This window comes from Sinocyclocheilus rhinocerous, unplaced genomic scaffold (genome assembly GCF_001515625.1).
Source record: "Sinocyclocheilus rhinocerous isolate Xijiao unplaced genomic scaffold, SAMN03320098_v1.1 scaffold945, whole genome shotgun sequence".
Taxonomy (NCBI): Eukaryota; Metazoa; Chordata; class Actinopteri; order Cypriniformes; family Cyprinidae; genus Sinocyclocheilus; species Sinocyclocheilus rhinocerous.
The window spans coordinates 958309-971455 of NW_015629570.1; the positions used below are offsets into that span (position 1 = coordinate 958309).

General features: G+C 34.5%; 1 protein-coding gene across 2 annotated transcripts in view; it reads left to right on the forward strand.

Annotated features, from left to right (window-relative positions):
- LOC107739358 (protein FAM207A-like) overlaps positions 1-13147 on the forward strand; it is a 20351-nt gene that overhangs the window by 3107 nt on the left and 4097 nt on the right. Inside the window, exons 3-4 of one of the 2 annotated variants that reach the window (XM_016551451.1) lie at positions 7672-7740; positions 10068-10218. In XM_016551451.1, the coding sequence (XP_016406937.1) occupies positions 7672-7740; positions 10068-10218 (220 nt within the window). The remainder of the gene's footprint in view (positions 1-7671; positions 7741-10067; positions 10219-13147) is intronic. The other variant, XM_016551452.1, reaches the window with a different exon arrangement.

Here is a 13147-nt window from a genome sequence, read left to right on the forward strand (position 1 = left end):
GAGTGATATTTGATTTGTTTATTGTTTTATTTATGGTTTTTGTACATTTAACAAATAAGCAAATATGTTACTATATTTGTAATACCTATAAAATGTCAAATTAAAATGTAAGTCTATTTTTAATTATATATTTAGATATATTGTATGTCCTTGATTTTTTTTGAACATGCTTCATTTATAATCAGTCAGAAGATATCTGATGTTTTATTGTTGTTGTATTTGTTTTTGTACATTATATTCACACACATATAGTACAGACAATTAAAAATAATGTTTTTATTTTAATGATTTTTTTGGATTATGTTTCATTCATATAGTTCAAGGATCTAGTTAAATGTGCGCTTGAGCGAGGTTGATGTAGAGAATCGATGTGCCTGTGGCAGTGCTTTGACAGAACGAGATTTTTCGCCTCTTTAATTGGGGTATCGGTGTCTCGATGTGACCTCAGAAATTCACCTCCTTCACCTCCAGCTCAGCTCCCCAGACGCCCTGCCACCTCTCCTCACAGCGCTGGCGGGACGGGGAAATGAGAAGTGCAAGTGCAGAGGGGCAGGAAAGGGCAGCCGGGGTGTTCTGTCCAATCCTAATTGGCGGTGTCGGTTTCAGCCTGCTCTCTGAACATGATGCTCTCTCTGGGATGGATGTGGTGGGAATGATGGATTTTTGTCCCTATCCCTGGTTTGCGGCAAACAGACGGATGCAGAGGCAGGATTGGGTTTCCAGATATGAGGGCCGGAGATCCCTATCGGGCAGATACAGCAGAAAAACACCACTGTTGTTATTTCTGTGGTGGCTGATGGTTGGATTGACACGCTGATGGGGTTGTTTCTGATCTGAGAGCGGTTTAGTGATGGCTTTGAATGGTTGAGAGTGTGGAAAACTGCTTGTGGATCAGGCAGGGTCTGGAAATTGGCAAACAAATGATGAATGGAAAGAATGTACACTAAAGTTTGGATTTTTGCAGTTGTAAGCTATGCTTTTCAGTTGCAGATTATGATCATCTTTGAATTGGTTTTATATTATAATTCAAGTGTAAAATTCAAATTAATCATTTGAAGCAAAACTGTGATGCTCAAGACAACCAAGATGTTTGCAGGAGGTAAAAATCAATTTATTCAACCCTGTTACACAAGTAGTTTTAAGGGGAAAAAATATATCAAGCAAATATTTTCTTTAACTTATGGGAAATAAAAGTTTATCAACAACTAAAAACCAACATCTGGTCCTAAACTAGCTAGTACCTACTGAATTATATCTTAAGTAAAGCTAAATGATCAACTCTGTTACTCATTGTTCTGTTGTTTATTCCCCAATTGTACTTATTGATACATTTATATCTTTATTTTATAGATTTTTTAAAATTGTATTATTATGATTATTATTATTATTTAATTTTCTTATATTCTTTTGTTGGTAGAAAATAACAGAATTACACAAATCAGGGTTTTTGGCTGAATTTAAATACCCCAAATTTTGGTAACAGGTTTGAATGAAAAAAATTAATATATATATGCATATTTTTAGTGTCATACTAAATGTTCAACACAAATTGAAATTAATCATTTGAAGCAAAACTGTGATGCCCAAGACAACCAAGATGTTTCTACAGCATAGCAGGAGGTAAAAATCAATTTATTCAACCCTGTTACAGAAGTAGTTTTAAGGGAAAAAAATATATCAAGCAAATATTTTTCTTTAACTTATGGGAAATAAAAGTTTATCAACAACTAAAAACCAACATCTGGTCCTAAACTAGCTAGTACCTACTGAATTATATCTTAAGTAAAGCTAAATGATCAACTCTGTTACTCATTGTTCTGTTGTTTATTCCCCAATTGTACTTATTGATACATTTATATCTTTATTTTATTGATTTTTTAAAATTGTATTATTATTATTATTATTAAATTTTCTTATATTCTTTTGTTGGTAGAAAATAACAGAATTACACAAATCAGGGTTTTTGGCTGAATTTAAATACCCCAAATTTTGGTAACAGGTTTGAATGAAAAAAATTAATATATATATGCATATTTTTAGTGTCATACTAAATGTTCAACACTGTTACCCTTACTTATATTACTTACATTAATAATAATAACAATAATAAAATAATTAATATATATATATAGAGAGAGAGAGAGAGAGAGAGAAATGTATGCAAATAATTTTTTGCTGTATTGAAATATCATACATTTACTTATTTTAAATTACTTGTGTAATTTTGGTAAATATATAATGTGGTAAATATTATATTTAACAAAATAACACATAACATTGTTAAAAATGGTATATGACAATGTGTGTTTATATATATCTTGTTCTGAGTATATTACCTTTTATTACAATATATTAAGAGTTTCAGGCTCCCCCCTTTTCACGTCATTGTCATTTTCCCAGTGCGTTGTGTAAAAGCAGATGTTGTTTATGTTGTGTTTATCATATTATTGAAGGATGCAGAGGCCCAGGGCGTTTGTGTCTGGACTTCACATGCAGGCCTTTCTGTCAGAGATCGTCAGTCTGGAACAAGTGATATAGTGGGGAAATGTGGGTCGTAGGACATGACGTTTGTTTCTCTTATCGAGTCTCCTCTCCAGACTCGTTTCCCGAGGACAGAGCTCATTGTGCAGTTTGTCCACGGCCGTGTCATGCCCATATACAGACAAAAACACATAGACGTCTGTGTGTCTATAACGCTGTTAAAACTGAGCGAAAACTTGTTTTGATGTGTACATGACACGTAATCGTTCAGGACTAATTCGTAACTCTCATGTTATTCTCTTGAGACTCCTGCATCGAATCTGTCCAGGTTCAGCTTTCCTTCACAGGAGGATGATGGTCATTTGAGATGCTGTTTCTCTTACAAACACACACACACACACACACACACACACTCACAACAGGCCAGTCGCCTCAAAGTGATTGACACGTACAAAATAGCATACATAAATGCACAGAAATGTGTGCTGCGGATGTGGCTTCATTTTTACAATTGGATTACACTGATTCATTTTGCACGGCTGGGAAATGAGTGAAAACAATCTTTGGCATTAAAATGTGGAAAGCACATACAGATGTAGCATCTGAAATTATTGAAGTAGTTTGACGCCGAACATAATGTTTCCCATCGGACCCAAATAAATGAAACTTGCTCTCATCACTAAAGTGAACTTTGGACCAGTTCTCCTCTCTCCACACGACATGCTCCTCAGCAGAGATGAGTCTAGCCTTTTGATTCTTTCTGCTGATGAGAGGTTTGGTCACTGCAGAGTGTGCTTTCAGTCAGACTTCTCTTAAACGTGCAGAGACACTTTATGCCGGGACAGATCCTTACCCTGTTTAGCGCTGAACTGGCGAGCAATTCCAGCTGCAGTGTTGAACCGATTCCCCATTGAGAGTCTCTGCATTATCCTGTCTTCTCATTCATTTGTCTTACATGGATGACCAGCCTTTTTGGGGGACTTGAATGAATTAATGTCACTGTAAAGCTGCAATATTCTAGAAATCACAGATTTGGAGCGACCAGCTTCTCTTGCGATGGCTGGGAGGGCCATCCCTTTGGCCTTCATCTGGACAACCTGCTGTCTGAGGGTTTCAGTCACCTTAGAGTGCCCCGCCATCTTGGAAAGTCAGTGAAAACTGGAAAGTTAGACTGCCAGTTAAATCCAGGTTTGTCATATAATTAAGGAAATTAGCACCAGGTGCCAGAGGTATCTGAAAGTGTTCTTTTTCAGATATCTCATTTAAGTTTTTTATACTGTGCTTCAGAATATATTTGAATTCATGAAATATGCCTAAAAAAACTGCCCTTCTGCTCCTTTTAGTATAACTTCAAATAGAACTAAGCAGTGACCTCGAAATATAGGAAACTGGGGGTTGATTTCTAATTTTGATCTCCACTGTGTAATTTACTATAAAATCAACACCATTTAGGACAATGGAAATTACAGGCGAGACACTGCAGGTGAATAGGGTAAAAAAAATAACTAATAGTTATGGCCTTACTGACATGCTCCTCAGCAGAGATGAGTCTAGCCTTTTGATTCTTTCTGCTGATGAGAGGTTTGGTCACTGCAGAGTGTGCTTTCAGTCAGACTTCTCTTAAACGTGCAGAGACACTGTATGCCGGGACAGATCCTTACCCTGTTTAGCGCTGAACTGGCGAGCAATTCCAGCTGCAGTGTTGAACCGATTCCCCATTGAGAGTCTCTGCATTATCCTGTCTTCTCATTCATTTGTCTTACATGGATGACCAGCCTTTTTGGGGGACTTGAATGAATTAATGTCACTGTAAAGCTGCAATATTCTAGAAATCACAGATTTGGAGCGACCAGCTTCTCTTGCGATGGCTGGGAGGGCCATCCCTTTGGCCTTCATCTGGACAACCTGCTGTCAACCAAAAAGCCCAAAATCTCAAATTTGATAGGTGCATGAAAAAACAGGGTTTTTGCCTGCAGTCTCTCCCCTTAAAACCAAAATCAAATGTCTGCACTCATTATGATTATGAGAATTTGATGGGGGGTATAATTCATGAAAATAATGTAACGCTGCAAAAAAAAAAAGGTTTTACAAATCTGGTCTGGTTTAAAATCTGCTTTATTTTCTCTATGCAAAATATCATTTCTATTTTTCTTTTCTTTTCGCAATGAAATGTGACCTTGACGTGTTTCTGTGAGATTCAACAATGTCCTCTAAGATAAAGATGTCGATTTGACCAAAAAAGCTCAGCTTAATCCATGTGTATTCATAAAAAAATGAAGTGTTCATGAAGAACATGAACTGTCATGATGAACATCCACAGCCAGGCAAGAGAGGTCACTGAGGTCACTGAAGCTGTCAAACCTTCCCATCTTTCAGTGACTGGATCTTTGCAGAGATGTGAAGGCATTTTTATCATGATCATTTTTATCATGATCATGATCCGTCTTTCGGATGAGACGTTAAACCGAGGTCCCGACTCTGTGGTCATTAAAAATCCCATGGCACTTCTCGTAACGAGTAGGGGTGTAACCCCGGTGTCCTCGCCAAATTGCCCCCCTGGCCTTTGTCAATCATGGCCTCCTAATAATCCCCATCCACTTGATTGGCTCTATGACTCTCTCTCCTCTCCACCTGTAGCTGGTGTGTGGTGAGGGCACTGCCGCCGTTGTCCTGTGGCTGCCGTCGCATCATCCAAGTGGATGCTGCACACTGGTGGTGGTTGAGGAGAGACCCCCCACATGATTGTAAAGTGCTTTGGGTGTACAACAATACCTTGTTGAGCGCTATATAAATGCATCATTCATCAAATATCTCATGCAAACACTCTTTTCCTCTGAATGTTGCTCGGCAACCAGAAGCTTGTTGAGCTGAGTTTCTCTGGCGATAGAAATCGCAGAGGTCGACTCATTTTCATGCGTTTCTCTCTGGGTTTAATGCATTTGTGTTATTTTTGGACAAAACGGTCACTGTAGTTTAACTGTTTTTAGCATATGTTGCACAACGCAGATAATTTCAGAGTACCAAGCGAAATTGAGTTTGGGCAGTTTATGTTGTTTTTGTGGAGATTTGCGCAGTAATTCAATTATTATTATTATTAATTAATAGTACTTACTACGAATTACACTAACAAGAGCATGTAAATCTTGACATTCTTGACTTTTTCAGTGCTCTGTATTTGAAATATTTGTATTAATGGTAATTATTATTCATTTATACTAACAATTGGAATGTTATAATAAAATGAAATTAATTTGACTAACAATTGGAATATTATAATATTAAATGATTAATAACAATTTAGTCTTTTTATTAAGCATCCAATGTGCATTTTCTGAAAGAGAAGCACGTAAATCTTGTGACTTTTTTTTCAATGCATAGTATTTTATATGTTGTTTTTAATAGGTGTAATTATAAATTATTATTAATTTGACTAACAATTGGAATATTATAATATTTAATGATTAATAATAATTTAATCATTTTTATGAAGTGCACAGTAAGTCTTGACATTTTTATTTTTGCAATTCACAGAAATTTAATATTATCTTATTAATAGTAATTATTATTCATTATACTAACAATTGTTATAAAAAGTTATAATATAAGAAATTGTTATAAAAAGTTATAATAAAATGTAATTATTTAAAAAAATTATTCTTTTTTTATTAAGCACCCAATTAGTGGGTTTTCTGAAAGTGAAGCATGCAAATCTTGTAAAATTTTTATTTTTTTCAGTGCACAGTAATTTAAATAATTATTTTAATGAAAAGTAATTATTATTCATTATACTAACAATCAGAATATGTTATAATAATGTTAAATGATTAATAACAATTTAATATTTTCCTTTTTATGAACATTAAACATGTAAATCTTGTGCATCACATGGGTTTATTCGTGGTTTGACCTCAGTGGTCTGTGAATGACCTCTGTCAGATGGAAATTATGCTGATACATATACATATAGGCACATATAAATTCCTCATCACACTCAATCTGATCCCCAGAGGTCAGTACAATCATTAAATACACACAATATGCTCACCCTGATAAGACGTCACTATCTGGGAACAGGAAGTTACATGCAGTTAAACAGACAATAGAAATCCTACTGTAATCTACTCACAAGAGAGCTGTTGTTATTTTCCATTCCATTTGCAATCCAACAGACATGACACATGCCGCAATATTCACTTTAGATTAAAAATAGTGACTTTTTGTGTCAGAACATTGCTTTTGTTTTGTTTCCTCCCTAAATTATTTTCTGTTCTATATTCTGTTTCACATGATTTAAACATATTGCTAATGCCGTTTCATGTCATTTTAAAGTATCTGTGTGTTTTTTAAATGATATATAATTTAAATGAGTGATGTCAGCAGTGCAGTTCCTGGCTCATTTCTTTTGGGAACTGAACCTGCAACCTTTGTGTTCCCAGCCATGTCCTTAACTGATTGGCTGCCGCTGCGTTATTTTGACAGGTGCATGAAGTTCATGCTCTGCAGACAAAACAAAACCCAAATGAACCAAAACACCTGCATTTAAACCAAAACTAAAGCCCTCTTCAAAGAATAACTAGAAAGTCCAGTGCATTTCTTTTGCTTTTTCTATTTAAACCACTGTTGTTACTGGTAACTAAAATTAAAACTATTCAAAATTGTTTTCATTAATTAAAATAAAGCTTAAATAAAATAATATAAATATCAGATGAAAAACCTAAACTTTACTTTATAAGAAAAGAAATGTTTAAACTGAAACTATTAAAAATAGGTTTTATTAATTAAAATAAAGCTAAAGTAAAAAATAAAATATAAAAAACTTTTTTAAGATTAGAAATGTTTAAAATGAAATTTTATTCATTTATATTTTGTGAAATTTCATTTTATTTCATTTAAATTTTTATTTTCTATTTCTGTTTTGTCTTTTAATTTATTTGATTCCCTTTTATTATCATGCCTTTTATTTTATTTATGCATTATTATTATTTTTTTTTATTTTTTTGCTAAATTATTGAACCAAATTGCATTGCATTCTAAACTTTTTCTTTTTCCCCTTTTGAGAATTATGATCATTACTGTTTTGTTTTTATTTTGAAGTCTTTTTAGTGTTGAATGCATAAAATCTTAAAAGGACAGTCACGCTTGTTGTTGAACTGATCAGTAATGATCCATATAAAAATGTCTTTTTTTCAGGCACAGGCGAAAAGAAACAACAGTCGAAGAAAGAAAAAATGAAGGAGCGCAGGGAAAGATGGCTTAACAGTGAGTATTTGTTCACCTTCTCTTCTTTCCTTTCCCGCAAAGAAAAACTCTAATATCATCAACTGTCCGGAGAACACAATCCCGAAACGCTCATGTGAGGCTATTTCTTTCATTGTGAACTGATCTGTGATTCTCTCATGGGCCGATGGGAATTTCAGAGATGGATATGGCAGGATCATTAACGCCACACCCCAATTCTGACGCCTGTAATCGCTCCGGCCGATCAATGCGGCGTGTAACACAAGCTCCGTCCAAGGTGATTATAATTAGGATCTAATGGGGCTCTCGGCTCCAGCCGAAACCCAAGCCTCAGACTGCATGTCGCACTGTCAGGAAATTAAAAAGGAGGAGGGTTAAGATGTTGATGGATTCATAAAACGCAAAGACCTTCCAGGTCTTAACAAATGGTGTACAATAACACTTCTATACAGATATGCAGTGGTAAAAAGAAATCATAACGGCAGTAGAAAACCCCCCAAAATGGCCACTTGTGAGAAAATGACATTTCTTTGTGTTTGCTAAAAGACGTAGTGCTTCTGTCAAAGAAGTGCTTCTGTGTCTGTTTTTTTCTTCCCTACATGTACTTTGTTGTTTTTGGACTGAAGCTGCTGGTCTTGCTGTCCTGGTCTAGCTGTCCTGCTGTCTGTCTCAGAGCTTTGGTTTGGTTTTAGATGGCCGGGGGACATCAGTCCGTTCCTGCAGGTTTCTGTCTTTGACCTGGACAGGAAGTCATACTGGATATTGGCCTACTAGAATGAACTGATCCTTTTAAACTGACTTTTTAATTTTTTTAATTATGTGTGTGACCTACTGTAACTTTACTGTGATAAGTGGCATTTTAGACATTGTTTAAAACACATTTATTCTTTTGATTCTTTGCCAAGATTAAATGGAGATATGTTTTTTTTTATGTATTTTTATGTATAGGGTTAGGTTTATAGTTATGGGTTATGTATTTACTTATGTAATTATACACGTTTTTGTTTTTATTTGATGCTTTATGTATTTTTGCCATATTACTACATGTACTTTGTTGTTTTTGGACTGAAGCTGCTGGTGTGCCCTGCTGTCTGTCTCAGAGCTTTGGTTTGGTTTTAGATGGCCGGGGGACATCAGTCCGTTCCTGCAGGTTTCTGTCTTTGACCTGGACAGGAAGTCATACTGGATATTGGCCTACTAGAATGAACTGATCCTTTTAAACTGACTTTTTAATTTTTTTAATTATGTGTGTGACCTACTGTAACTTTACTGTGATAAGTGGCATTTTAGACATTGTTTAAAACACATTTATTCTTTTGATTCTTTGCCAAGATTAAATGGAGATATGTTTTTTTTTATGTATTTTTATGTATAGGGTTAGGTTTATAGTTATGGGTTATGTATTTACTTATGTAATTATACACGTTTTTGTTTTTATTTGATGCTTTATGTATTTTTGCCATATTATGTTATACATTTTATTTTATAAATATATATTTTTATGCTTTTGCACCTTTTTAATATATACCCTTTTGTTTTACACATTTTTATCTTATGTATTTATGCTTTTGTTTTGTTTTTTATTCATTTTAATGATTTTTTTTATTTAATGACTTTTAAAATATTTTTAACTTCTTATCTTTCCACATTTTTTATACATTTTTTGTTTATATTTTATGCTTTTTAAATTCCATCATGGCATTGTATGTTATATATTTTATTATATGAATTATATATTAATTTGTGTTTTAGGTTTTATGCTTTTTATTTTATGCCATTTTGTAGCTTTTTTTTATGCCTTTTTATTTAATGACATTTTATTTTATGCATTTTATTTTATTTGAATGTACTTTATTTTTATGCCTTTTTAATTGATACCTTTTTATTTATTTTAATGCTTATTTTAAATGTTAATGTTTTAATTAATGCTTTATTTTTTATTTGACACCATTTTTTATTTTATTTTATACAACTAAAAAAAATATTTGTTATTTAATGCCTATATATATATTTTTTATTATTCTTTTTTTTTTTTTTTACATTTAATATTTTTTTATTGTATGCTTTATTCAATTCATTGTTTATGTTTTGTTTTATACCTCTTATTTTATGAATTATTATTTAATGCCTTATTTTTTTATTTTTTTTTATTTTTTTTATTTTATTTTCTTCCTTTTCATGCCTTTTGATGATAATGACAACTTCACAACTTGTGTTATCCACATCCGCGCAACAGTTCAGTTAGCATGTGTGAATTTGAATAATTATGTGAATGTGTGTCTACTGCTCGTTGCTACCAGAAAACCACTTTTTCATATGTAGTTTGTTTGTCTCTCTGTCATCTCCAGAGATCAGTGCGATCAAACTGGCGCGTGAGCAGCAGGTGGCGCAGGCGCGGAGGAAGGCCACGCCCGTGGTGGGCGACATGAGACCGCTGGCCGACGCCCTTCCTGAACTCTCCCAGCTCCTCCCGCCTCTCGCACAGCGGAAAAACAAAGCGTAAGCCCTCACTTTTCTCATTTCGACACACAAGTACATTGGTTATGTATGCTGGGATATCCTCTGCGATAACTGAAGCATATTTGTGTATTTTCTGGCATGAATTACTGTAGTGCCTTGAAACAACACATCGTACAAACGGATTTCATTCAGCACCTGTTTCTCTTTTTTGTATTCATTTTCTGCAATCCAGGGTTCATATTTTTCATATTTTCTTTCTGCCCTTGAGTTCTATACATTCACTTAATATTTAGTATAATTAAATTTTTTTTAAATAAAATGGTAAAGCCAAAACATATCTCATTTTGTTTAACATTAATTCTGTATCAGCTCAGGATTAATGCCTACTATCAGTATTAACATTTGCAATTTTTACATATTGAAAAGTCATGTATATTAATAAAATTTTTAAAAGTGGTTTAAAAAAACAAACCACTGGAAAAGTTATGAAAACACATTGGTCAGGTGTGTGAAATCATGTAAATAAGCAAGAAATATATTTATATATGGAAAAGCCATGTATATAAACATGATTTAAAATTTTTTTGGATGGATAATTTAATCGGCTAGATTTTTTTCCCCTTTTTTCGTGATTTTGTTGTGCATTTTTGTCATTTTTATTAGTTTTTTTTTTTAAAAATTTTATTAATTTTTATTTCAGTTTTAGTTATTTTAGTACATCAAGTTAAATGAAATGAAATAAATTAAATTAAATTAAAATTTGAAATGTTGTCTTGCCTATATGTTGCCAATAAATGTAAGGTTTTTTATATTTTATTTTATTTCAGTTAAAGTTTATTTTCTTTCAAGCAACGAAAATGTTTTTATTTTAGTTAACTATAATAACCCTGGTGTTGAAATGTAAACCTTGAGCAGCGCACTAAGCATTTAATTATTTTACAGTGGGTACGGAAAGTATTCAGACCCCCTTAAATTTTTCACTCTTTGTTATATTGCAGCCATTTGCTAAAATCATTTAAGTTAATTTTTTTTCCTCATTAATGTACACACAGCACCCCATATTGACAGAAAAACACAGAATTGTTGACATTTTTGCAAATTTATTAAAAAAGAAAAACTGAAAAATGCTCAGTATTTAGTAGAAGCACCCATTTGATCTAATACAGCCATGAGTCTTTTTGGGAAAGATGCAACAAGGTTATATCCACTGGATTTGGGGATCCTCTGCCATTCCCTCTTGCAGATCCACTCCAGTTCTGTCAGGTTGGATGGTAAACGTTGGTGGAAAGCCATTTTTAGGTCTCTCCAGAGATGCTCAATTGGGTTTAAGTCAGGGATCTGGCTGGGCCATTCAAGAACAGTCACAGAGTTGTTGTGAAGCCACTCCTTCGCTATTTTAGCTGTGTGCTTAGGGTCATTGTCTTGTTGGAAGGTAAACCTTAGTTCCAGTCTGAGGTCCTGAGCACTCTGGAGAAGGTTTTCGTCCAGGATATCCCTGTACTTGGCCGCATTCATCTTTCCCTCGATTGCAACCAGTCGTCCTGTCCCTGCAGCTGAAAAACACCCCCACAGCATGATGCTGCCACCACCATGCTTCACTGTTGGGACTGTATTGGACAGGTGCCTGGTTTTCTCCACACATACCGCTTAGAATTAAGGCCAAAAAGTTCTATCTTGGTCTCATCAGACCAGAGAATCTTATTTCTCACCATCTCGGAGTCCTTCAGGTGTTTTTTAGCAAACTCCATGCAGGCTTTCATGTGTCTTGCACTGAGGAGAGGCTTCCGTCGGGCCACTCTGCCATAAAGCCCCGACTGGTGGAGGGCTGCAGTGATGGTTGACTTTCTACAACTTTCTCCCATCTCCCGACTGCATCTCTGGAGCTCAGCCACAGTGATCTTTGGGTTCTTCTTTACCTCTCTCACCAAGGCTCTTCTCCCCCGATAGCTCAGTTTGGCCGGACAGCCAGCTCTAGGAAGGGTTCTGGTCATCCCAAACGTCTTCCATTTAAGGATTATGGAGGCCACTGTGCTCTTAGGAACCTTAAGTGCAGCAGAAATTTTTCTGTAACCTTGGCCAGATCTGTGCCTTGCCACAATTCTGTCTCTGAGCTCTTCAGGCAATTCCTTTGACCTCATGATTCTCATTTGCTCTGACATGCACTGTGAGCTGTAAGGTCTTATATAGACAGGTGTGTGGCTTTCCTAATCAAGTCCAATCAGTATAATCAAACACAGCTGGACTCAAATGAAGGTGTAGAACCATCTCAAGGATGATCAGAACAAATGGACAGCACCTGAGTTAAATATATGAGTGTCACAGCAAAGGGTCTGAATACTTAAGACCATGTGATATTTCAGTTTTTCTTTTTTAATAAATCTGCAAAAATGTCAACAATTCTGTGTTTTTCTGTCAATATGGGGTGCTATGTGTACATTAATGAGGAAAAAAAATTAACTTAAATGATTTTAGCAAATGGCTGCAATATAACAAAAAGTGAAAAATTTAAGGGGGTCTGAATACTTTCCGTACCCACTGTAACCTCTAAATATGGTGGTTTTTTTCTGGCGGTATTTTGTGATTTATGGAGCGATTAAAAGAGAGATCCCCTCAGTAAAAGCCTTTAACTCTAATATGTAAAAAAAAAATTGGACCAGGCTTTATGCAATGTTCAGTTTATTATTCTGGAAATATATGCAAATGAGTGCATATTTAATTAGATAATGCAACGTTTGCATATGTGAACATAATGTTACAGAAAACTTAAAGGCTTCATTTGGCCAAAAAATTTAAATTGTCATCATTTCCTTACATCAAGTTGTTCCAAACCTGTATGAGTGTTTGAGCACAGAAAAATATATTTTGAAGAGTGTAGGTAACCAAACAGTTGATGGTAGCCATTGTATTTTTGCATACTGTGGCTACTGTAAACCATAAACTGTTTGGTTACCAACATTCTTCAAAATAT